At 40.8% G+C, this 26,298-nt stretch overlaps 2 protein-coding genes across 3 annotated transcripts in view; both read left to right on the forward strand.

Moving 5' to 3' along the window:
* The window catches only part of PPP3CC (protein phosphatase 3 catalytic subunit gamma), a 59,259-nt gene extending 42,269 nt beyond the window's left edge, over positions 1–16,990 (forward strand). Inside the window, exons 10-13 of one of the 2 annotated variants that reach the window (XM_008063551.1) lie at positions 6,670–6,751; positions 7,374–7,471; positions 15,268–15,297; positions 16,461–16,990. In XM_008063551.1, coding sequence (XP_008061742.1) covers positions 6,670–6,751; positions 7,374–7,471; positions 15,268–15,297; positions 16,461–16,645 — 395 coding nt within the window. In that variant the 3' untranslated portion in view covers positions 16,646–16,990. The remainder of the gene's footprint in view (positions 1–6,669; positions 6,752–7,373; positions 7,472–15,267; positions 15,298–16,460) is intronic. The other variant, XM_021715266.1, reaches the window with a different exon arrangement.
* A 2,657-nt stretch (positions 16,991–19,647) lies between these two features.
* The window catches only part of SORBS3 (sorbin and SH3 domain containing 3), a 35,678-nt gene continuing 29,027 nt past the window's right edge, over positions 19,648–26,298 (forward strand). The window contains exons 1-2 of the mRNA XM_021715265.1: positions 19,648–20,935; positions 25,973–26,125. Coding sequence (XP_021570940.1) covers positions 26,019–26,125 — 107 coding nt within the window. The 5' untranslated portion in view covers positions 19,648–20,935; positions 25,973–26,018. The remainder of the gene's footprint in view (positions 20,936–25,972; positions 26,126–26,298) is intronic.

The following is a 26,298-nucleotide window of genomic DNA, read 5'->3' on the forward strand; positions in this document are numbered from 1 at the left end:
GGCCCTGTGCTAAGGTGACTCACTCAACTTTTATGATAAACCATCTCCTTAGTGGAGAAAGCAGACTTGGCTCACCATTATAGCCCCCTAAAGCCAAATATAGTGCAGTGAGCATAGTAGGTAAATACTTGCTGAGATAGATTGAATGGAATGATATGAAGTGCGTCTGTTTTTTAAAAATATAAGAATGAATTAGGGCTTTGGGAATTGATACAAAAAATGTATTCGATATTCTGTTAAGTACAAAAGTAAATGGGTAGAATTCTCTTTGTTTTTGCCAAGGATATTAGCTGATATATGTGTAATTTTCCTGAAAGAAAATGAAAAAAGACCTTTTAAGTTAAAATAGTGAGCCACATTAAAACCACATAAAAGTTTGGGTTTCTTTTAAGTGATATAAACTAAGGATTTCTGCTTCATTAATGACAGATTAGATAGTTTAGGTCAACCTTGACTGCTAAGACAACCAGAAAAGCTAGACAAGATATGCTTTGACTTGGTTTTTTTTTTTTGTTGTTGAGTTGGAGTCTCACTTCACCGCCTAGGCTGGAGTGTAGTGGCATGCTCATGGCCACCCCAGTGTCAACCTGCTGGGCCCTGGCGATCCTTCTGCCTCAGCCTTCCAAGTAGCTGAAATTACAGGCATGTACTACCACACCTGGAATATTTTTTGATTTATTGTGGAGACAAGATCTTGCCAAGTTGCCCAGGCGGTATTGAACCTGCAGGCTCAGGCAACCCACTCGCTTCGGCCTCCTAAAGTGCTGGGATTACAGACTGAGCCACCGAACCCAGCCGAGTTCATTTTTAAAGGCATCAGAAAGCAAACGAGGTAGAACAGAATTACCAGGTTGAGACACAGAAAAAGCCAGAAATCTGAGGAGGCGAGACCAACATTTGGGACCATTTCTATCTTAAGGATATTCATGAATTTCCCAAAAGGAGGCTAAAAGATTGAGCAGTCCTCTTGATAGCCTTGTATGACTAAGCTAAAGAAGTTGAGGTTCTGGGCTTGCCAGGGATGATTTGAGTGCTAGTAAGCTTCTGCTCATTAGTTTGGGATCCTCAAAGATTGCATCTATGTAAGAGTAAGAGTGAGCTGGAATAGAATAGCCCTGGAAGGGAATATAGCATACCTTCTAATCATTTTAAGGTAGTTCCAGGCACCTGATGAAAGTAAACCTCACTAGACTAAGATAACCTAATGTAGGTAGGGCCATAAATGATATTTACAAATAGTCTTTGATATATATATGACTTACAAGTAAAAATAACTAGGAATGTAAGGAGCTATAACAGTGTAAATGAGAACCATCCCAAACAGTAAAAATAGCCTGGCACAGTGACTCACATCTATAATCCCAGCACTTTGGGAGGCAGAGATGAGAGGATGAGCCCAGAGGTTGAAGACCAGACTGGGCAGCTTGGTGAGACCTCGTCTCTACAATAAATCAAAAAATTAGCCAGGTGTGGTGGCATGTACCTGTAGTTCCAACTACTTAGAAGACTGAGGCAGAAGAATCACCTGAGCCCAGTGCAGCAGGTTGATGCTGTGGTAGCCATGAATGTGCCCTGCCTTCCAGTCTAGGTAACAGAGTGAGAATCCAACTCAAAAAAAAATAGGCTGGGTGCAGTGGCTCACATCTGTAATCCCAGTACTCTGGGATGTCAAGGCAAAGGATCATTTGAGGTTGAAAGTTTAAGACCAGCCTGGGCAGCATAGTGAGACCCTGTCTCTATGGAAAAAAAAAAAAAGATAAAAGAAACAGCAAAAAGGAGACTTTAAAGTTAAAAAATATTTTGAACTGAATGAAAATAAAAAATAAGGCCGGGTGCAGTGGCTCAAGCCTGTAATCCCAGTACTTTGGAAGACTGAGGTGAAAGGATTGCCTGAGTCCATAGGTTCAAGAACAGCCTGGGTAACTCGACGAGACCTCATGTTTACAATAAATGTAAAAATTAACTGGGCATTGTAGTGTGTGCCTATAGTTCCGGCTACTTGGAAGGCTGAGGGGGAAGGATCACCGAAGACCAGCAGGTTGACGCTGGAATGACTGTGAGCATGCCACTGCACTCTAGCCTGGGCAGTGGGGTGAGACTCTAACTCAAAAAGAAAAAGTAGTACGTATTAAAACTTGTGGGGTATATCTAAAGTCATGGTAAGAGGAAAATTTATACCTTATTTTGTCTTCCTTCATGAGCACAAGATGTAGCCTCAACTGTATATATTAAAAAAGAAGAAAGGCAGAAAATCAGCACCCATCTCAAGAAGTTAACAAGAGACAGAGAGCATATTATACCTAAAGAAAGTAAACATTGAAATAAAAGCAACAGTACAACAAAACAAAATAATACAGAGGAGTAACAAAGCCAAAATGTGTTCTTTTGAAAAAACCAGTAAAAAATTGATAAACTCCTGGTAAAGACTAATCAAATAAAAAAGAGAAGACGAATAATAACCAATGCCAGTACTAGAAAAGGCGATATTACTACGGATCCTATAGACATTAAGAAAATGACAAGTAGCCGGGCGTGGTGGCTCACACCTGTAATCCCAGCACTTTGGGAGGCTGAGGTGAGAGGATTGCCTGAGTCTAGGGGTTTGAGACCAGCCTGGGCAACTTGGTGAGACCTCATCTCTACAATAAATCAAAAATTAGCTAGGGGTGGCGGCACATGCCTATAGTTCCAGCTACTTGGAAGGCTGAGGCAGAAGGATCACTTGAGCCCAGCAGGTCAAGGCTGTGGTGACCATGAGCATGCAACTGCACTCTAGCCTGGATGATGGAGTGAGACTCTGACTCAAAAAAAAAAAAAAAAAAAAAAAAAGAAGCCGGGCTCGGTGGCTCAGCCTGTAATCCCGCGCCTTTGGGAGGCTGAGGTGAGTGGATTGCCTGAGCCTGCGGGTTCAAGACCCGCCTGGGCAACTTGGCAAGACCTCATCTCTACAATAAATCAAAAACTACCCGGGCGTGGTAGCACATGCCTGTAGTTCCAGCTACTTGGAAGACGGAGGCGGAAGGATTTCCGGAGCCCAGCAGGTCGAGGCTGCGGTGGCCGGGAGCGGCCACTGCACTCCAGTCTGGGCGACAGAGTGAGACTCCAACTCAAAAAAAAAGAAAGAAAGAAAAGAAAATGGCAAGAGAATAAATTTATACCAATGCATTTTAAACTTTGATGAAATGGATAAATTGCTAGAAAAATATAACTTATCCAGAATGATACATTATAGAAATGTAATAATCTCATACCTACCAAGAAATAGGATTTGCAATTCAAAGAAAATTCCAGGTGCAGATAACATCACCAATAAATTCTACTAAACATTTAAGCAAGAAACACCACCGGTCTCATACAAGTTCTTCCCAAGAATAAAAAAGAAGAAATGTTCTTCAACTAATTTAATGAGACTGATTTAACTGTGATACTAAAACCTGATAAGCACCTGGGCACAGTGGCCCATGCTTGTAATACCAGAACTGTGGGCGGCTGAGGTGGGAGGATTGCTTGAGCCCGAGAGTTTGAGACCAGCTTGGGCAGCATAGCAAGACCTTGTTTCTACAAAAAATTTAAAAAATTAGCTGGGCATGGTGGTGGCATGCATCTGTAGTCCCAGCTACTTGGGGGCCCGAGGCAGGAGAATCACTTGAGCCAGGAGGTCGAGGCTGCAGTGAGCCATGATCGTGCCACTATACTCTAGTGTCAGCAACAGTGAGACCCTGACCCCGCCAAAAAAAAAATCTGACAAGGAAATTAACATAGAATGATCCTAAATAAAACATCATCAAGCTGAAACCAGCAATATACATAAAAAGTTATACATCTCAACCAAGTTGATTTATTCCAAAAACCTCAGAAAATTTAATAATAAAAAATCAGTATATACTAATATAAGATGTAATCATAGTGGAAACAGGGTGGAAAACTCTGTATTATCTTCACAACTTTTCTATAAAGCTAAAGCTATTCTAAAATAGAAATTAAAAAAAAATCAATATAATTTACTGCATTAATAGAAAAAAATGAAAATTTATGTAACCTCAGTAGTTATAGAAACAGTACTAGAGCTGGGCTTGGTGGCTCAGCCTGTAATCCCGCGCCTTTGGGAGGCTGAGGTGAGTGGATTGCCTGAGCCCGCGGGTTCGAGACCCGCCTGGGCAGCGAGACCTCATCTCTATAATAAATCAAAAAATCAGCTGGGCGTGGTAGCGCATGCCTGTAATTCTGGCTACTCGGAAGGCTGAGGCGGGAGGATCGCCGGAGCCCAGCAGGTCGAGGCTGCGGTGGCCGGGAGTGGCCACTGCACTCCAGTCTGGGCGACAGAGTGAGACTCCAACTCAAAAAAAAAAAAGAAACAGTACTAGGTAAAATTTATCTTTTATTTGTAATAGATCCCTTAAGCTAGAATTAGAAAGGAATTTCTTTAATTTGACACATGTATCTACAAAAACATATAGCAGACATCATATGGTGAAATGTTGAAAGCTTTCTTTTCTTTCTTTCTCTCTCTTTCTCTTTCTCTCTTTCCTTTTTTCTTCCCTCCCTCCCTCCTTCCTTCCTTCCTTCCCTTCCTGACAAGTCTCACTATGTTACTGTGTTGCCTAGGCTGGTCTTGAATTCCTGAGCTCAAGCAATTCTCTTACCTCAGCCTCCCAAAGTGCTAAGATTACAGGCATGAGGCACTGCACCCAGTCAAAAACTTTCTTTAGTAATTAGCAACCAGACAAGGCCTGGGATCCCAGGGAGGCGGAGGCGGAGGCAAGAGGGTTGTCTGAGCCCAGGGGTTTGAGACCAGCAATAAATCAAAAAATTAGCCAGGTGTGGTGGTGCATGCCTGTGGTTCCAGCTACTTGGAAGGGTGAAGCAGAAGGAGCGCCTGAGCCAAGCAGTTTGAGGCTGCAATGGCTGTGAGCATGCCACTGCACTCCAGCCTGGGTGACAGAGTGAGACTCCAACTCAAAAAAAAAAAAAAAAAAACCAGACAAGGATGCCTGCTGTCACTACTTCTAAACAGTATTGTACTAGAAGTTCTAGCCAATACAGTGAGGCATGAAAAAGAAATAAAGAATAAAGATTGGAAAGGAAGAAAAAGATCATGCCACTGCACTCCCACCTGGGTGACAGTGAGACCCCAACTCAAAAAAAAAAAACAAAGCTCACCCTGTCATTTCATATAAAGCAGAGTCAGCCATGTCCCATGTCCACCCACCAACTCTGAAAGCTTTTTAGTCCCTTACTCTTAATCATGAGTGAGTACCAAGGATTATTAGACACTTAGTGAAAGCCTTTAAGAGACAAACCACCACAACAAAAATAGCAAAAAGCAACTTGAAATTCTGAAGAACATTCAAAACTTAATAAGGGAAGAACTATAATATCCCTTAAAAGCTAAGAGATTTATAAAAATGTTTTGTTCTGTCCTTTGTTTTTGTTCTTTGTTTTTAGCATCATTTATTCCACAAATGATACCTTTGTCTAATGTTATTTTCATGATCTGTAGGAATAGAAAACGGATAATAACAAATGTGAATGTAAAACTATAAACTTTTAAGAAATGGAAGGAACTACTGACAAATCTCTAATTTAATGTTCTATCCTGATACCAAGGATATCTCTTATGACCTGGTAAAGATAATAGCCTGCTTCTCTCATTGCATTTCACTTTGTTTTCTCTCTTCCATGTAAACTTAAATTTGTCTTCTCATATTTCTATCTTCACCTCCTTGTTTCTTGGTGTCTCTTCTCCCTGAAGATCACTACATTTCAAGCTATCAGAAAGGTATCCGACTAAAATGTGCTAAGAACTTAATACTCGTTGTCTGTGCCACCACAGTCTATGGGTTAGATGTTTTTGGTTGGTAGTTGAATACTTTCAGACAGGCTCTCCATCCTCCCTTTCAGTTTTCATGTATGTGTTTTCTCTGGACCTGCTACCTGATCCAGCAGGATATTGAGAGCTGGAGGTGAGGAAGGAAAAGTCATGTTTTCTTTTCTGACTTTTGAATGTGGTCACCTGGTGCATGCCTGGACCTTGGCTTCTCATGTGTAGGTTATTTGCTGAATCTTGAATGAGAAAAAGCCATAAAGTCTTGATATAACTTTTTTGATTGTTGCTTTTTAAAATGCTGCACAGTTGTCAATAGTATTATGAGGAAATAACTCACTAGTATAAGAAGATTATAGAATGAAAGCAGTCCTCACTAAGTTCAGCAGAGCTAACTGGACACTGTGTTTCCATGTAAAAGACAGCTGCTGGAATGATCACTTGCCATTTGGCAGGCCAAACCCTGCATCCTAAGGTGGCCCACAGCATTCTCAAAAGGGATCTTTGCTGTAGCAGCAGTCTTTGTGAGGTTTGTTTATGTGTTTGTGTTTCATTCTTTGCTTTGTTCCACATTTCAGAAGCACAAAGAAGTTCTTCTCATAGATCCACAGTCTGCCTTTTTTGTGACCCTTCATTTTTAACTTCGTCTTTTTATCTTCTGGGTTATTTTTTTTTTTCTTGTTCCTTAGAACTTCCTGGGATTTTTGTTTGTTTAAACAATCTTAGACCTTTACTTTCTTTTTTTTCAAACAAATAGTTTCTTTATAAGACACTTCATCCTGCATCTTTTTAAGCCAACCTGTTAACACACTCCTTTAACTCACTTATTCTCTGTATTCTCTAAGGAAGCACTACAGTTCGTAAGGAGATCATCAAGAATAAAATCAGAGCCATTGGGAAGATGGCACGGGTCTTTTCAGTTCTTCGGTAAGGCTTTCCGTCATTACAATATGGGTTAAAGGCATTTTGAGAGTAAATTAGAAGTTGATTTCACAGCAGTTTTTTAGAATTGGAATTCGGTATTGGAACTGCAAGTATTCAGGTTGAATGTAGATCGAATCAGATGTACATGTTAAAGTGAGTAAAAATGTTCTGGCAAACATTCACTTGGTACTAGCTTAAGATGTAGTGAATATAGTGGCTCAGTGTGGACTATCAAGCCAGATTGTCTGTTTTCAAATTCTGGCTTTACTTCTTCTTAGTTGTGTGGTCTTAGGTTTCATTTCTGTGTCTTAGTTTCCTTGTATGTAAAATAATAATAGGTCCTACCTCAACATGTTGTTAGGTATATTAAATGGGATAATATATGGGACACATTAGCATAGTGCCTGGCTATTAAGTACCTCTAATTGAAAAACAAGAACTGGCTGATCATTCAAAATTGGAATGTTTACAGAAAACATCCCTTTCTTTGAGTTAGGGAAGGGGTTGGAGGTAGGAGAACCTGTCTTCCATCTCTACTCTTTTTGTCTTAACTTCCTTCAATATATTTGAATTGCTGAGTGGTAGGCTCCCTGGATTAACCCAGGGCTTTGATCTTCCTTTTCAGGGAAGAGAGTGAGAGTGTGCTAACTCTCAAGGGCCTGACTCCTACAGGTACACTCCCTCTGGGTGTTCTCTCAGGAGGAAAGCAGACTATTCAGACTGGTGAGTAGAGAATGCTCCTTTCCCAGAAGGTTTGCTCCTATTACCTAGCAATCAACTTACAGTTAAAAATGGGGGCTTCTTGGGGGGGGGCAGCAAAAAAAAATAATAATGGGGGCTTCTTTCTGTTAATGGTACTAGAACAATTACTTATCCATCTGGGGAATAAATGAATCTTGGTCCTTAACTTACAATAAAAATGCAAAACATTCTCTTAGCCTCTTGGCTAAGATCATGTGTAGTATCTGTTCTTATCAGTTTATCAGTAAAGATGCAAAACAATAAAACTAGAAGAAAGTATGGAGAGAAGGCATTGGGGTAGGGGAGAGTTCTTCAGTAGAACACAAAAAGTACTAATCTTAAAAAAAAAGGAATTTCATTAAAATTAAGAACTTCTCTTCATAAAAATACAGGAGAGGGAAAAGGCAAGCCACAAACTGGAAGAAGATTTTTGCAATACATACGTCTGACAGAGCCTTGTATTCAGAATATATGAAGAAACTACAAACCAACAAGAAAAACCAAAATTTTTAAATGGTTAAAAGATTTAAACAGACACTTCACAAAAGAGAGTACCAAAATGGGCAATGCATATATGAAAAGATGTTAATATATAGTTTTTCATCTGGGAAATATTAAAAACCACAGTATGGGCCAGGTTCAGTTGTTCAGCCTGTAATCCCAGCAGTTTGGGAGGCTGAGACGAGTGGATTGCCTGAGCCCACGGGTTCGAGACCAGCCCGGGGAACTTGGCAAGACCTCGTCTCTGTAATAAATAAAAAATTAGCTGGGCCTGGTAGCACGCTTCTGTAGTTCTGGCTACTTGGAAGGCTGAGGCGAAAGGATCACCAGAGCCCAGCAGGTCGATGCTGGGATGGCTGTGAGTGTACCACTGCCCTCCAGCCTTGGCGATGGAGTGAGATTCCAACAACAGCAACAAAAACCACAGTGAGGTATCACTGCATACTACTAGAATTGCTGAAATTTAAAAGTCTGACAATACCAAGTGTTGGTGTGCTTGTGCGGAACTAGAACTAGGTAGGTACATTGTAGGAAGTCCTGTACATTGGCTCAACCACTTTGGTAAACTATTGGACAGTAAAGCTAAACATATATCTATCCTATAACCCAGCATTCCACACATCCAAGAGAAATCAGTACATATATTCACCCAAGGGTGTGCATGAGCTTGTTCACTGTAGCTTTATTCATAATAGCCCAAGGCTAGAAACAACCTGAATATCTATCTGTGGTAGAATAGATAAATAAATTGTGTTCTATTTAGTCAGTGGCATACTACTCAGCAATAAAAAATAACGTTATGGATACATGGAACAACGTGATTGAATCTCACAGATGTTATAATAAGCTAAAAAAGCCAGACACAAAAAGAGTCCAGACTGTCTGATTTACCTGTTGTTTAAGAACAGTCAGGCTAACTAGTGGTAATAGAAGTCAGAATGGCATCTCCTCTGGCAGAAGAGTATTGACTCAGAAGGGCACAGGGAGCTTCTGGAGTGTTAGGATGTTCTATATCACTATTGAGGTGGTAGTTATACATGTGTATACATATGAAAAATGTCCTAGGCTGTACACTTCAGCTGCGTGCATGTGATATGCCTCACGTGTATATTACACTTCAGTGAAAATAATTTTGGGGTGTTAGAGTATCTCAATCAGAGAGGGAGTTTGCCTCTTTGCCTGCAGCCAGATTCTACTCCAGTACCACACTCACCTCTTCAGTGAAAGTGTTAGTACTAAAAACTACATAGGAGCTGACTTTTTAGGAGAGGGCATTATGGAATCCTAGAATGAAAAGATTGATGTTTGTCAGAATAAACATAGATCTGGTCAAGGAGAAGAGACAGAGATGACATCATTGGATGACTAATTCTAGGTATGAAAACTGGTGTTGAAGCATTAGTATTTTATACTAAAGTTTAGCTCATTTTTGCTTCCCTTGCTTTATTGAATTGTTTCTATTTAAGTTTTGTTTTGTTTTGTTTTGTTTTAATTTTTTTTCTTGTCATCCTTCATCTTGCCTTTCTTTTCAATTTAAGAGACAGAGTCTTGTTATGTTGCCCAGGCTGGAATAGACAGGCATGATCGTAGCTCATTACAGCCTCCAACTCCTGACCTCAAATGATTCTCTGGCCTCAGCTTCCCAAGTAGCTGGTACTACAGGCGTACACCACCACTCCTGCCATACTGCTGTTTAGAGGCATCATTTTTTCTTTTGTGGAAATTTCATTGCTGTCGACTAATAGGAAAAAACCTACTTGTTTGTTCCTATTAGTCGACAGCAATGAAATTGAATTCCTCTTCCTCTTTTAAATTGAATACTGAATGATTAGAGTGAATTCCTCTTCCTCTTTTAAATTGAATACTGAATGATTAGAGTTTAGCTATTTAGAAGGAAGACCAAACACTTTCTCCTTGGAAATATACAATTTATTTTCTTCTTTTTTTATTTTTTAATTTTAATTTTAAAGATGTGAGGTACAATTCAGGGTATACAAATGATCATTGTATAGGTAAAGTTTGGCCCTCATTTTGGTCGCCAGTCACCTGGTTTGAGATCAGATACCTTCATTGATGACATATGCTCCCCCCACTCCCTCCCTTGGCAGTTTCCCACTACTTCCAATTCTTTTCTTATAGTATTATGATAATTATTCAGGGTCTGCTTATGAGAAAGAGCATGTGGTACTTAGTTCTTTGTTTCTGTGATTGATCACTGAGTATAGCAGACTAAATCCATCCAAGTTGCTGCAGAGTTCATAATCTTGTCCTTCTTTTATGGCTGCACAATATTCCATCGTGTATATGTACCACAATTTTTTAATCCAGTCTACTTTTGATGGGCAGCACGATTGGTTCCATGTTTTTGCTATTGTGAATAGTGCTGCAAGAAACATGTGTGCACAGGTATCTTTTTTGTAGAATGATTTGAGTACTTCCGAGTATATTCCCAGAAGAGGGGTTGCTGGGTTGTACAGGAGGTTGATTTTTAGATCTTTTAGAAATCACCACATTGTTTTCTACAGAGGTTGTGCTAGTTTACACTCCCACCAACAGTGTAGAAGTGTTTCCTTTTCCCTGCATCCTCTTCAGCATCTGTTGTTTTTTGAGTTACTGATGATGGCCATCCTGACTGGAGTTAGGTAGTATCTCAGTGTAGTTTTAATTTGTATTTCTTTGATGATTAGAGAGGCTAAGCATTTTTCATGTATCTGTTGCCTACTCATATGTCTTCTTTTGAAAAGTGTCTATTCTTATCTTTTGCCCACTTTTTAATAGGGCTGCTTATTCTTTTCACAGACAGAATCAGTAAGCTATTTAAGATTGAAATTTTTTCTCAGATAAATAGCACTTTTTTTAATAAGCAGAATATTTCCCCACCATTGCTTTGCTTTGTAATTAGTCATGTGAGATATTCTAAGAGCAGCTCTGATAAGGATATTTTAGAGTAATAGAAAGTAACATGAATACAGAAAAAAAGAATGTCCTATAGAATCCTTACTAAAAAGTTTTGAAAATTTGCTGATCCACAAAGTTGTTGTTTTAATGTAAACCAATATTTTCTAGACCTTGAGAGAGCAAATCTGCAAAATGGGGACAAGTAACAAAGAAAATGTTATAGATGTGTTATTTGGGAATTTGCTTGTTTATAATTCTTGGCCACCCTTTGGGCTCAGTCCCAACATGTCTAGTTTCTCTATTTTCCTGACTTTCATATTAGTGTTTTAATTAATAGAGGATTGTTTATTGATACTTCCAAAATTGATGGAAATCTTCAGGAATGTATGAGAAGAATGAAAGGTAAAGTTGGAGCCAACTTCTTAGAGCTTCTTATTCTTTCTTATTGATTGACAAGAAATGAGTTTATTTTGTTATCTTCACATCGGAGTGTCAGTTCCACGAGTTCATTGGCATACTGGAACATTAGTTAAAAAAAGACCTTTTATTGTTTATACAACTTTACATGGAGAGCTTTTAACCAACAGTATCCTATATGGCCTTATAACATACATTTATTTGTGCCCCACCTTGATCCAAGAGGGATTTGTATGAGTTGCAGTATACATAAACACAGTGGACTAAAATAAATATGTGAAGATGGAGCACAAAAGAAAACAAAATAAAACCAATAATCAGCCACAAATTTGACTTTAAGCTTCCTTGTAGCAAACTGGAGAGGAAGACCAAGAACAAGATTCACAAAGACCATAAGATAAAAAAACAGATCAGTTATAAATTGGACTATGTCAAAATTAAAAACTCAGTGGCTCAGCCTGTAATCCCTCGCCTTTGGGAGGCTGAGGTGAGTGGATTGCCTGAGGCCGTGGGTTCGAGACCCGCCTGGACAACTTGGCGAGACCTCATTTCTACATAAATCAAAAATTAGCTGGGCATGGTAGGGCGTGCCTGTAGTTCCAGCTACTTGGAAGGCTGAGGCGGAAGGATCGCTGGAGCCCAGCAGGTCGAGGCTGCGGTGGCCGGGAGCGGCCACTGCACTCCAGTCTGGGCGACAGAGTGAGACTCCAATTCAAAAAAAAAAAGTATGTTGCAAATGGTACAATCAAGAAAGTAAAAAGACAACCCACAGAATAGGTGAAAATTATATTTCATAAGGGACTTGTATCTAGAAAATATAAAGAATTCTTAACTGAATCATTTTAAAAAACCCAATTAAAAAATGGGTAAATAAGCTGGGCTCGGTGGCTCAGCCTGTAATCCCGCGCCTTTGGGAGGCTGAGGTGAGTGGATTGCCTGAGCCCGCGGGTTCGAGACCCGCCTGGGCAGTGAGACCTCATCTCTACAATAAATCAAAAAATCAGCCAGGCGTGGTAGCACATGCCTGTAATTCTGGCTACTCGGAAGGCTGAGGCGGAAGGATCGCCGGAGCCCAGCAGGTCAAGGCTGCGGTGGCCGGGAGCAGCCACTGCACTCCAGTCTGGGCGACAGAGTGAAACTCCAACTCAAAAAAAAGGGTAAATAATTTGAATTGCCATTCTTCTAAAGAAGACATGCAAGTGGCACATGATATTTGACATCTTTAGACATTCGGGAAATGCAAATCAACACCACAATGAGATGCCACTTCATACCTACGAGGATGACTGTGATAAAGAAGATAATTAATAAGTGTTCATGAGGATAAGGTGAAATTGGGACCCTTGTGCACTACTGGTGGGAATGTAAAATGGTATAGCTGCTTTGGAAAACATTCTGGCAGTTATTTAAACAAGTAAACTTATTACCCTTCAATTCCAGTTCTAGTTATATACCCCCTAAAGAAATGATAATATGATCATACAAAAAGTTGTACACAAATGTTCATAAATGGGTATTCTTCATAATAACCAAAATGGAATCTTTATAATAGCCAAAAAGTGGAAACAAGTCAAATGCCCATCTACTGTATAAGCAAAATGTAGTATATACAATGGAATACTGTTCAGCCATAAATGGGAATGGAATACAGATGCATGCTTCACATGAGTGAACCTTAAAAATATTATGCTAGCCGGGCTCCGTGTCTCAGCCTGTAATCCCATGCCTTTGGGAGGCTGAGGTGAATGGATTGCCTGAGCCCGCGGGTTCGAGACCCGCCTGGGCAACTTGGCAAGACCTCATCTCTACAATAAATCAAAAATTAGCCGGGCATGGTAGCGTGCGCCTGTAGTTCCAGCTACTTGGAAGGCTGAGGCGGAAGGATCGCCAGAGCCCAGCAGGCCGAAGCTGTGGTGACCGGGATTGGCCACTGCACTCTAGTCTGGGTGACAGAGTGAGACTCCAACTCAAAAACAAAAAAACAAAAAAAACCCATTATGCTAAGTGAAAAAGGTGTCAGTCACTAATGACCACATATTCTGTTATTCTACTTATATGAAATCTCCAGAACAGGCTAATCTATAGTGGTTGACTAGGGTTAAGGGGAAGAGGAGAGGAGGTTAAAATGAAAAGTGACTGCTAATAAGTAGGGTGTTTCTCTTTGGAGTGATGAAAGTATTCTAAACATAGATTGTGGTGATGTTTGCACAACTCTAAATGTATTAAAACCATTGACTTGTGTACTTTAACCAAGTGAATTTTATGGTATATGAATTATATTTCAATAAAGATGTTAGAAAGGAAAAAAGAGTTCAGTTAGTTTTATATGATTGTTTCTTATAATCTCCCTCAGTGCAGGCTGTTTTCTTAATACCAAATACAAAAAGCAATTCTAGGAAGGCCCAAGACAATGTCATGCTAGTACACATTTCACCATGTAGCTTTTAAACTCTAATTAGACCAACACTGTGTACAGTTTCAAGCAATGCTTTGTTCTCCCACTTCTACAGTTGCATCAGCAGTATGTTAGAAGGCACTACAGTTGTCTTGTGAAGTTTGTATTTGTACTATTTAAGGAGATTAGAAAGGGTGTGACATTGATTTAACACATGCCTGCATATGGTTGGCAAATGTAAGCATTTGATAAGTTGATTCCAAATATCCATTTTTACATTGTGTTAGGTAGTTAATTTTGCAGTTCTTTTCATTTCTCCTGTGGTATTGATCTGTAAAGCCTTGTAAAACTGTTATTGCTCATTATTCTTCCTGGCTTCTTTTAGAAAATTGGTCTTGGGGGAACTGACAGGATTTTCCTAATAGGCTCTTTTCTTGCTACAACCAGTACCTTTTCATATATTATGGTTTTTATTGTATGAAAAAACAAGATGCAAGGTAGTTTACCTGTTGGTATGAATTTTTTTAAAATTGCTTCCTTCTCCATCACTGAAGGAGAAGAGGGCTTTCTTAGTTATTGGTCTGCTCTCTCGAACACTGAATGGAAGCCATATGGTCTGGAAATGTCAGCCTCTGCTAAATTTCTAAGCCCAGTTGGGTATATGAATTTCCATTGGGAATTGAATAGTTCTGTGCCTTTGCTAGCTTAGTATTCTACTTTCAGACAAGAAATGACCCCTCACATGTAACCTGTTTGTCTCTCCTTCCAAATGCCAATCTGCTGTTCAAGGGCCACTCTTTTTTAAATTAAGCAGTTAATAGGACAATTGGACCCCACATAAGTCACTTGAATGCAAGAAGTAGTTGTAAATAAGTTTTTTGAATAGGACCCAGAGCAGCTCATTTAATACCATCTGAACTATTACAAACTAAAGAATATTGTGATGTTAAATTATTTGATTTGGCATGGTATTTTGATATGCGGATGTCAAGACATAAAATAGCAGTTGGCTATTTGAAATGAAGAGAGTCACTTTGGGAGACCAAGGTGGGAGGATTGCTTGAACCCAGGAAGGATTGCTTGAACCCAGGAATTTGAGACCAACTTGGGCAGCATAGTGAGACCTTGTCTCTACAAAAAAAATTTTTTTTAATTAGCTGAGTGTGTGGCGTGTGCCTATAGTCCCAGCTACTCGGGAGACTGGGGCAGAAGGGTCACGTGAGCCCAGTAGGTCAAGGCTGTGGTGAGCCATGATCATGCCACTGTACTCTAGTCTGGTGACAGAGCAAGACCCCAAAAAATAAATAACAAAATGAAAAGAGCAATGTCCTCATGCTACCTGAAATGCTAAAAATATGAGAAACTCTCCTCACTTCATATCTCCCCCACATGCAGTTTGGTCTCTTGCAGTAACCCTCTCGCTTCTCTAACTAGTCAGCTTTTATTATACATGGGGATAAGCTAAAAGGTGGGACCCTGGGGTGTCTGTGCTGGCAGCAGTGCTGTTGGTTTACTCACTCTTTTTCTGTCTTCATTTTTGCATGCTACTGCTCCTGCCCTCTTACAGCCACAGTAGAAGCGGTAGAGGCCCGGGAAGGTATGGCCATACTACTCTGATAGATGTGATCATGTGTCTGTCTGCTGGTTTTTAAAAGCTTTATCAACATTTCAGATCTTTTATTATTGCATCACCGGAACTGCAACAGTGAAAAGAGAGTAGATATTTCTAGGCATGTTCAGAAGCAGGTGTTTCCTTTGTATCCTATATTTGTATTTCAGTGACCTTCACCATAGCTACAGTCCTTTCTGGGCTCTGTCAGTTTTAATGCAATGGCTGAAGCTTAAGCAGTTGGTCATGTGAGGTCAAGTGGCTTACTCCCATATCCCTTCCATATACAAGAAACATCCATTTGATTGTAAAGAGGTTCAAACAGGTCAGCCTCTTTTTCTAGTAACTCTAAGGATATCAAGAGCAGAGGCAAAAGTAGACTAGAATTTATTAGCTCAGTTCATTTCTGAGGTTTCTCTAAGGCGCTCAAGCTAAATTATCTTTGTTTCTATGGAGATATATTTTAAGAAACATTATCTACAAATTTGTGGATGAAAACCATTGGAATTGATAAACCTGTGTTATAAATTTAACTGTTCCATTAGGTAAAGTGGCTCAAAATGGGAATGCCTTTCCTTGACAATACAAAAGTTGAATCAGAAGGAAAATATTTAGAGACTATTTTGATGGTTTTTAGCTTACATTCTGCTCCTGGTTGTGCAAGATAAAAAACTGTCCTACACAAATAGATTAGCTCTTTTGTTACTTTTTGTGTGTGTGTGTGGTCAATGTGGTGTTTGTACCTAAAGGAAATACTTTGTGTTTAACTTGTTATATTATTCTTAGTTGCCTTTGTTCTAGTATAGAGCACGTTTCTGGCCCATAAGAAACTCTTCCTCATATGTATTGGGGCTAAGTTCTTGTTAGCTTTTTGTCAAGAATACTTTGCTGTGATTACTCATATTGAGCATTTATGAAAATTATTCATGGTTTTAGCTGCCCTTTGGGCCTTAAGGAGACAATAGCTTCAGATAAAGCTGATTCAGTCAAATCTTGCTTATTGCCTTCACCAGTCATGTGCTCGTAGATACCTTTTTATAGAAAAAAATCTCTAGGAGGTTTCTGTGCGCTAAGAATCTTTTTAAAACTTGTTCCTTTGCTGCCTAATTGAGTACTCCCCACCCCCACCCCCCCTTCCTGTTTTTCTGTAGCCATCAGAGGGTTTTCACTTCAGCACAAGATCCGGAGTTTTGAAGAAGCCCGAGGTCTGGACCGAATTAATGAGCGAATGCCACCCCGGAAAGATGGCATACATTCTGATGGGCCATTGAAGTCTGTAACCCCAGTACTCCCAACTGCTGCACTTAGGAGCGACCAAGGGAAGAAAGCACAGTAATGATTCAGAGTACTGCTGTGGCACAGTGGATCTAAAACTCAAGAACAAATTGTATTTATTTATTATAGGAAAATGAAACTAAACTCAAACAACTTAAATCTGGAGGTGCATTTATAATTCAGTCCGCATTGATTGTGTAAGAAAGGTGACCGTTTTATAAATTCTTTTAATTTATGTTCAATATGTATAAGAAGTGCATCTGTTTTGTTTTTCCCTTTTTTTCTTCCTGATTTTTAGGAACTAATCTGGCTGTTGTCAATACATATGTGAAGTCTTGTGCTATAAAGGGGACTTTCCCCTAATAAAAGGACCTTGGAAACCTGAACCCTGGGTTTCTGACTTGAACTAGTCAGCCTTCACTCTTGTTTGGGAAGGTAATATCTTTCACGAACGACTAATAACTTTTCAAATGCAAGAAGATTTTTTTTTTCCTTTTCATTTTTCTTTTCTGCTTGGTGCCATTGAAGAAAGGCCTCTTAGATGTCAGTGGCTAAAACTGCTTCTCTTCTGATGGAAAACTTGATGATGGTAGAACCTCTAAGTGAATAACCCAAACCCAGTTATTATAAGAACCAAGGAGAATATTTCCCATGATAACCTTTCTCTGAACTCTTAGTTCCTTTAAATATGTTTTAGTAAAAGCAAGATTTAAAAATGACAAGGGATTTTCTTAGAGTTGAAGTATGTTCATCTAACAATGGCCACAATTGGTTTAAACTTTCCTTAGAACTTTGGAGGAGAGTTTCAGAAAGCCTAAACTGTTGCCAAATTATTTTGCTTTCATTTTTGAACCCCAGATGACTTACTCCATCTGCAAAGAACGTTACTTTTCTAGGTATTGTATAACTGCCCTCAGCAGAGCCTTCAACAGCAAGAAGTATTGAAGCCCTTTTAGGCTACTGCATCAGATCTTGTATCTATTTTTACCATCATCCTTATGTTATTCCCTGTCAGTATTTCTGGAACCAACTGACATGGTGGAAACTGACAGGGGTGAGATGAGATGATCCCCTTGTGAATTGAAGGTCTTGCTAAATTTAGGGCACTGGATGAGTGAAGATTTCCTGTCTTCTATATCAATTACTGAGATGTTTTTCCATTCTTCAACTCATTAAGTTGAACTGTATGTTAGCCTCATTAGCATATTTTGGAATACAAAGAAACCAGTATAGTGTTCCAATATAGTGTTTGAATGATCTTCCCTTAGTTTGATTTTCTTCACAACCAACTGGTGAAGAAAATTGTAGGGTTACTTAGGGTCCCATTTCTGGTTGGCCTGATCACAGATGTCATGTCATTGGTAGCTCCAAAGTCAAGGTGCATGCCAGGGAACACTATATCAAAGCATGGAAAACACACCTTTATGGCATTCCTTAATGTCTCTTGTAATGTCGGAGTTCAGCACTGAAGCAGGTATTTAGACAGTAGTACTTCATGTTGGGAGCTTCAGGGAAACCAGAAGAACAAAAAACAACATAATTGTTGTTTTTAAAAAATCATAATTTTCTATAGAAGAATGAAGACTTAACCCATCTATCTCTGTTTTCCTATACCTGTTGCTAACAGTTCCTGGTTTTTTTTATGACAGAGATCAAGGCTCTTTGGGGATTGGAACCTGCCTGCATGGATTGCTCTGTTACTAAAAAGATAGGAAGGATATTGTGGAAGGAGATAAAGGATCTCCTATTGAGTTGTGAGTAAAACTTGTGAAAGAAGGTAGAAAAAGTCTTGAGTTGCTGTCTCTCCATTTCTCTATACTTAAAGAGAAAATTAATCATCGTCATACTCCTCCCTCCCCTAATCCCAGTATTAGAAAAGATTCTGTCTTGGAAGTTAGTCCACACGACAGAGTGTGGAGTTAGTTGGGAGTTCCTTAACCCTTTCTCATTTTCGTTAAGGCTGTTTTTATGCATACACAATCCACAGGTAGAAACCACTTTTTAAGCAGGCAATAGTAGAGATAGTTATTGTAAATTCTTACAAGCAAATATACATATATAAGCAAATATATATATATATTTTACTGGTTATTTAGGAATGTCTTCATTATCTTCTCAAAAAGAAATGGGATTAAAATGCAAGTTTCTTGTACTGAAGCATCACAAAAGTGTATATAGAGTATTTTACAGGTGCTGTCTGAGCTGTTGAAGGATCAGCCAGAGAATGAGTTTAAGATAAAGCAGCACCAGCTCTTGGAGGAGGCTAGTTTTGAAACTTTTGTTGAATTCTAAAAGTAAAGATATTTCTTCTGTAGAAAGCTGGGGTGTATTTTAACATTTAGAAAATTGTGTGGTAAGAGTGTGTATATGATATAGGTAGCTTCTTAAAGTGAGGCTCTTGATTGGTGTACCTACATATATATGCCTTTGCACCTATGACCCCAAACCATTTAGAAGGCATGAACCTTAAGAATATATTGTAATAACAGTACTTTTTCTTTACTTTGGATTTCATTGGAGGACTTTAATGCATTTTTGAATGTTTTAATCTAAGTAACAGCTTCCAAGATGACTGAATGCCTGCTCCACAGAGACCTTTTTCTGTAACTTTTCCCACCTTAGGGAAACAAGCCAACACACACATACTTCTTACATCAGTTCCCAGACATGTAAGAGGACTCCTTTGTAAATTTTTCTTAAATATATTTTGAAAGTGACCCTTCACATGGACCAGGTTTCCTAGGTTAGGTTATAGATGCATTACATGAAGTTTTAAATTGATCAGATGATGATGATGATGATGATTTTGAATTGGAGTCTCACTCTGTTGCCCAGTCTGGAGTGTAGTAGCATGCTCCCGGCCACCACAGCCTCGACCTGCTGGGCTCTAGCAGTCCTTCCGCCTCAGCCTTCCAAGTAGCGGGAACTACAGGCATGCGCTACCACACCCAGCTAATTTTTGATTTATTATAGAGACGAGGGCTCACCAAGTTGCTGGGGCTGGTCTTGAACCCGCGGGCTCAGGCAATCCACTCGCCTCAGCCTCCCAAAGTGCTAGGATTACAGGCTGAGCCACCGAGCCCAGCCCAGATGATTAATTTTTTAAATAAAAGTTTTAAAACTCATCTAAGTTCAAAACATATATCCCTTTAAAATTTTTGTGTTCTGAATGTTTAGGGCAAAAGCAAAGACAAGCCGTGTGTGTGTGTGTGTTTGTATACGTGTACATGTGTGTGATTGCTTCATAGAATGCTAAAACAAAAACAGCTTCAGTTTCCCTTAAAATCTCGAGGTGACATTTTGATTATGGGTGTAGACATTGCTGGCGTTTTATTACTAGATATTGACCAGCAAAAGTGAAAATTGCTTATCACACTCATGAGTTTGATATACTTCTTGCCTAAGGAATAGAAAAGTCAGATTGTCCAGGAGTATCAATATTTTTCGTATCTTTTCATGTATATTTTCCTTGCCTTTTTTCATTCATCCATGAACAATTAAATGAAGCAAGTTTCTCTCAATAGCAAATATTTACTTTCTTAAGATTAGCTTTCTTTGCTGTCCTGATAACCTAGGGATGAATCCTGACTCATGCTGTTCAAAACAGGAAGAGAAAAACCTTTGTTTTGTTAATAGATTGTCATTATGGATATTCTATTAAAAATCCCAGGGATTGGGATTTTTCAAAATTGGACAACTTTGGGATCTTTTTTAGACTTTTGGTATTGTCCCTTAAATCCCCTCGCTGAGTGATTTTAAGAGGCAGTTGGTCTCTATAAGAAAAATGTAAGCCATGCTTGCTACCCATGGTCATTACTCAAGAGACCCTCTACGCTTAGAAGGGGTAAGGCTAAAATTTGTTCCTCCACCCTCGTTTTATGTAAATATTGTAGCTGACCTCCACAGGTGTTGACTGTACCATATCTAGAAATACAAAACTTAAGCTCTTGAGAATTTTCATCCTAACCAATCTAGGTGAACAATTAGTTAAGATGGTTTAGGAAGAACTTGCCCCAATAACTGATTCATAGTTTTTCTTTGTATTAATTATCAGGTTTTTTCTCTCCAATCTTTGTATTGAAAATTATTTCCTAACCCATAAGGATTTGTTGAGATACCATTCTAGAATCCCTAATATTTGTTGTTATAGCAACAATGGAACCCAATTTTCTTTTAAAGCATTACTTAGCTTTCCCTACTTAGGCAGAAAAGATATCAGAGGGAGGGTGATCCCAAAGCCTGAGTTGTGGCTATGAGGCTCCAGTTTCCTAAATTGTCTGTGGTTATATATAACTGTGCGTTCCATCTTGTCTGGTACCTGGTCCACATCTTTTCTGAAATCTGCTGGAAGGTGAGTAAAGGGCAGCCTAGGAAGGCCCAATAATAGATTGAGGAGGGTTTGCGTTACCTGGAGGACAGGTCCAAAGACTGGTATTGCCATAATCCTTTTTCAGTATTGCTGTGATCAGATGCTCCTAGAAAAGCTCTAAGAGCAGATGTGTGTAGAGGAAGAGAAGTTGTGTAGTCGAAGGACAGGGCTGTTACGCTTATCTTGAGTGCGAACAGAAAACTGTATTAACAATAGGGCTTTGTGCCATTGACAGAGTGTGAAAGAAGGAGCCTATATTACATTGGGACTTGGGACCTGACCTGCCTATATCTAGCCAGCCAGAGTGAATAGGGTCAGTGTTAGCTACCTTCATCTATGCAGTCACAAAGGTAAAGATGATACTGGAGACTATGTTCCCTCCCGCGAGGCCTTGGCCTCATGCCCCAGCAACCTTGGCAAGACTTGCTAAATAGCACCTTTGTTTGAGACAGGGTAATGCATCATCTCCTCTTCTACGCCCTCATGACAAGTCTAGGTGGCTTGAGATCAAGAAGCGAGGACATGGACACGGACCCTCCCTCTGAGCAGCTCTAAAGTAGGGCCAGGCACACTGTCTTCCTGTAAGTTCTTGACCAGATTCCCTTCACTCCCTTGACAGAGCCATCCCCAGATACTCTTGTTTGGTTTTTACATGTTAAAGTGAAATGCATGTAATGAAGAGGCCTACCATAGATTTTGATTCGGGGCAATAAAGATGTGTTTTTGTCACAGAACCTTTTGAACATGTCCTCGTGAACCCCCCTCACCTTTCGTTTCTCAGTGCATTGTGACCAGTAACTGTTTTTCTTAATAGAAATGTCAACAGACATTTTCCAAGAAAGGATCCTGGTTTTGCTTCCTAAATGATGAGGCAGTCAGACATAACCGACTAGCTAGCTGGTGGTGTAATTTTTTTCAGCGTTCTTCTGAATGGGGGATTATTTGCTCATGCTTACAGATTAACTACTTTTTCTTGCTTTTAGTTATGCTAGGCAGAAATAGTTTAATAAGTCTTTCTTGTGAAAAAGAAATTAATTTGTTAGAACTTTCTTACTGTAAATTGGAAGTCATCTTTAAGATTAAAAAAAGAAGACAACATCCCTAAAATTAAATAACTTTATTGGCTCCCTGTGTCTTTATTTCCTGGTGGAGGCTCTTATATTTGGCTCTCACTCATTTAATAATTCCAGAAGTTGGGAAAAAGCCTGGCTTTTGATGTCTAGTCTGGTCAGTGACAATGCCAAGGCATTCATCACCCAAGGGAGGGAATTCCATCACAATAAAAAGGAACTTTTTCTTTCACCTCTCCAGCCCTTCTGTTTGAAAGCAGCTATGGTGGCTGCAAAGGTGTTTGTCTTCCCCCCAACCCCCACCCCTCAAAATGCACTCCCTGGCCTCCTTCCTGGCATTTGGTCCACCACAAACTCATGCTCGCCTCTCAGCTCCTTTTGTGGCTTCTCCAGCAGAGGCCACTACTTGAAGAAAAGGAAGAAAGATATCCCAGAAACATACGGTCTTTACAAAGGATAAAAATAGCTTTTTATTATAGTAATTTAATGACTCTGCATGTGATCCTAATAATAGACATGGATGAATTCCAATTTGGGAGAAGTCAAAGAAGCCAGAGGGGAGTTGAATGTGGAGTTGGATACCAAGAACAGGAAGTGCCAGACCAGCCTTTTGAGTCTCTGAAAAGTAGAAATACCATGAGGTGCTGTGGATTCACAAGGAAACATAAGTTTCTCTGGGCAAGTGGGGGTTAGAGATAGGGAAAGAGCTGGAACCCTGGAGAAGAAAACATTGGCAAGGGGATTCTACAGGTTATGGCCGTAGGGGTAGAAAGGCTAAATCTGGGGGGCTACCAGACCTAAGTACAGCAATTTTGGCCTTAAATACAGCCACATTAATATGAGCCCAGATTTCTTTTTTCTTTCTTTTTGAGTTGGGGTTGCAGTCTATCACCCAGGCTAGAGTGCAGTGGCACCATCATGGCTCACTGCAACCTCAACCTCCTGGGCTCAGGTAATCCTTCTGCCTCAGCCTCCCAAGTAGCTGGTACTACAGGCATGGGCCACCACATCCAGCTAATTTTTCAAATTTTTGTGGCGATGAGGTCTTGCTATGTTGCCCAGGCTGGTCTTGAACTCCTGGCCACAAGTAATCCTCCTGCCTCAGCTTCCCAAAGTGCTAGGATTACATGCATGAGCCACCACCCCTGGCCAAGCCCAGGTTTCTAATTTCAAATAAGCTCAGTATGCATCTTGGGTTCTTTGTTAGCCCAGTGGCATCTTAACTTATGAATGTCCCTATATGTTTTATGTTAGCTAAACTTTTAGTAAAATGAGGTCATATTTACCCTTATTGTCAGAATTGTGAAAAGCCTTTTATAAAAGCCTGGAAATAAAGGACCTAACTGCAAATTCATATCAACCTCTCACTACATCTAAACCTAGTCCCTACACTGTGGCCTGCTATGTGTAATTGCATGGTCTTGCTTTTTTGATTTTGTTTTTATCACAAATTTTAGCCTTTAGAAAGAAAATCTATTTGATTTTTATAATGGTAAATTAAGTAATTGATTTAATGTTGATGCCGTTCAGGGAGAAGGTTTATCATTGAACTCAGGGAGGGGGGAAGACGAGGTTTTTCTTCGTTCAGAGGCCAGAGCACTACCTCATGGTATCCACTGGGCCAGCAAGTTAGCCCTCTTATCTTATCTCAGTTTACCTGAGCTGGGAAAGAAGATGCAGACCTAATTTTCCAACTCCTGCTTCCATGCCCTTCTCAGTGGCCGAGTTAACTTGGCTGGGTTTTCCCTCTGAGGTCATCACTTATTTATCCCTTTCTTATAAAATTCACTTTCTAAAGAGCTGACGGCCACTTGCTCTTTTCATCTTCCTTGAGAAAGAGGTTCATCCAGCTCAGCTCTTCTCAAAGAGCCTATCTGCACATTGTGCTTGTTTGTTCATGTGTAAAAAGAGGAAGAGAATAGTCGTGAATATGATGTCAGTGTAAAGGCTTCCTTGGGACAGGCTGGATAAATTGGCCAAAAGGCTGAGTTCTTCCACAGCCTTTGGAGTTTGAATGGGCTTGTCTCTGAGAATCCAGAATAGAGAGCTGCCTGTTATATCATGTGTGTGCTACGGAAAGGTTGGTGCCAGGTGGGCCTGAAAGCCTCCTTTTCTGTTCCCATGGGCTTCCACGTACCTGTCCTGGTTGCTATGCCCTGACACTGACCATATTTGACCTGTACTTAGTATTTTTTTACTCAAAGAGACTCTCTCACTTTACTGTGACTCTCCCAAAAATCTTGAATTCCAGATGAGCCAGGTCATGCCACTGTGAGCGCAGGAGGGCCTTTAAAGCCCCAAAGTGGGTCACTTGCACTCTCTTCTGTCTGCTTCTGTTCCTGAGTGGTTGGCACAGACAAGGGCCATCAGTAGAACTTGGCTGGCAAAGTGAGCGGGAGCAGGAGTCCAGAGAGAACCCAGGAGAAAGAGACGGAGCCCGGGGGATGAAATGTAGTTCAGATTTGTGCTGGTGTGTCCGATGTGCCTTGGTTTCAGTTCTTCACAATTTGTCACTGTGGTCTTCTTCCCCCTTAGAGAAGTCCAAGCTGCTGGAAAGGGACAGTGCTTTCTATGCTAATCCCTTCTGGTCTGCTTGCTGAGTACCTCTGGCAGGAAGAAAACAGTATCCTGAGGGCAAAAACTAAAAACCTATTCAAAGCCTACCTGAAGAATATTCCAGAGTTCCTCCCTGGGGAGGAGAAGAAAAGGAATAACAGTGTCCTTCCTTTAATATGGAGGGGACTGAAGCACAGAGCTGGGGGGGCCCTTGACTGCTCAGGACTGATCTGTCTGACGCCTTCGAATAGCAGCCTCTCAGAACTAGAGAAAGGCACTCCTCAAGAAGTGAGTCTGGACTTATGTCCTCTAGGACCCTGGCTTCCCTCTTCCCCCTGACAACTAAAATGAGTGCTCCCTCTTCTTACCGTGTCTTGCACTTAAGTGCTCTTTCCACTCATCCTTCCTCTTGGTGACAGCTTGGTTTGCAGACTGGCCTGCATTCTGCCCCTTTCTTCCCCTGTGTGAAGAGCCACGTTTAATGGGAGCCCTTTGGTGAATGATCATCCCCGGTGTGGTGGGTGTGGACAGACCTCTGTTGACTGTTGGGGCTCTCCACAGAACAAAGGGGGCAGCCTCGGGGGTGGAGGGGGCAGAGACTCGTGCCTGGGATCCGATAGCTGGGAAAACAGAGCAGTTACATAACGGTGTTTACTATGGTTCAGGTGGCTCTGAGAAGGCAGAGGCTCCCGGGACTGAGGGCAGTACCAGAGGTGGGGACGTGTGACTCGCAGGAAGGGAGGCCCCTCCTGGACAGGAGAGTCCTGTGGAGGAGATGGTGCATTGGGATCCAGAAAGGAATCTGCACTGTTGTCAGCGTCATCTAGGACAACCTTCCCTAGCCTCAGCCTCTCCCTAAGCCCATGCCAGCTGTGAAGGCAGGCCAGCAGCGAGGGAGGAGTGGGGAAATTAGACACCTGGTTCCTTGACGAGAATCTCTAAACCCTGCTATTTTTCTTCTCCTTAATCTACTTTTCAAAGAGGAGGAATTCTCCCTAAGTATGAGCAGAAAAAAAGAAATCAGTTAGGTTTCCTAGTGTTTTCCCTGCCCTGTTGTCCCACCAATCTTTCATCCTGTCCTCTCTTCTGTGGGGCCAGATGGGTACCACAGAACACAGTGGCGTCTGACCTGAAGGAGGTGATAAGCCCAGTGGAGTCTGGGCCTAAGTAGACTGGCAGAAATCAAAGCGGTTCAGGAGGAAGGCTCAGGTCTTCCTGGGACCGCCCCCCCCCCAGGCTGTTTACTGAACTCCCTATTCCCATAGAGATGAAACTGGTCGCCAGTCCCAGCTCCTTGCCCATGGCTGCTACCTCCCTTGGTGAGAAACAGGAAGTTAGGACCTTTGTCAGCTCAGCTGCACCCTCTATATTAAATATTTATCTTGGAGTCCAGGTCAGAGCCCTAGAGAATAAGAGACGCTTGCTGCTGGTGAGAGGGTATGGCCAGGATTCCTGGAGTTGGAAGATCTTCAGCTTCACCATCTTTGGAGAACAAGGAAGAAAATGAAAGTGATGTGGTCCTTCTTAGTCACAAGGACCCTGACAGGTGGGAAAAACTGTGGACTAAGGAAATGTTATCCCTGAGGGAGGGAAAAGGATGGCACCTAGGAGTGGATAAGTAGGGATCCAAAGCTTCAGGGGAGAGGCAGCGCACCACTGCCCCCCCCTCAGAAGTGTCCCAGGACCCCTCCACTCCTGCAGCTTCCTCCAGGGGCAGTG

Source organism: Carlito syrichta, unplaced genomic scaffold (assembly GCF_000164805.1).
Source record: "Carlito syrichta isolate Samal-C Ts95f unplaced genomic scaffold, Tarsius_syrichta-2.0.1 Scaffold306946, whole genome shotgun sequence".
NCBI lineage: Eukaryota > Metazoa > Chordata > Mammalia > Primates > Tarsiidae > Carlito > Carlito syrichta.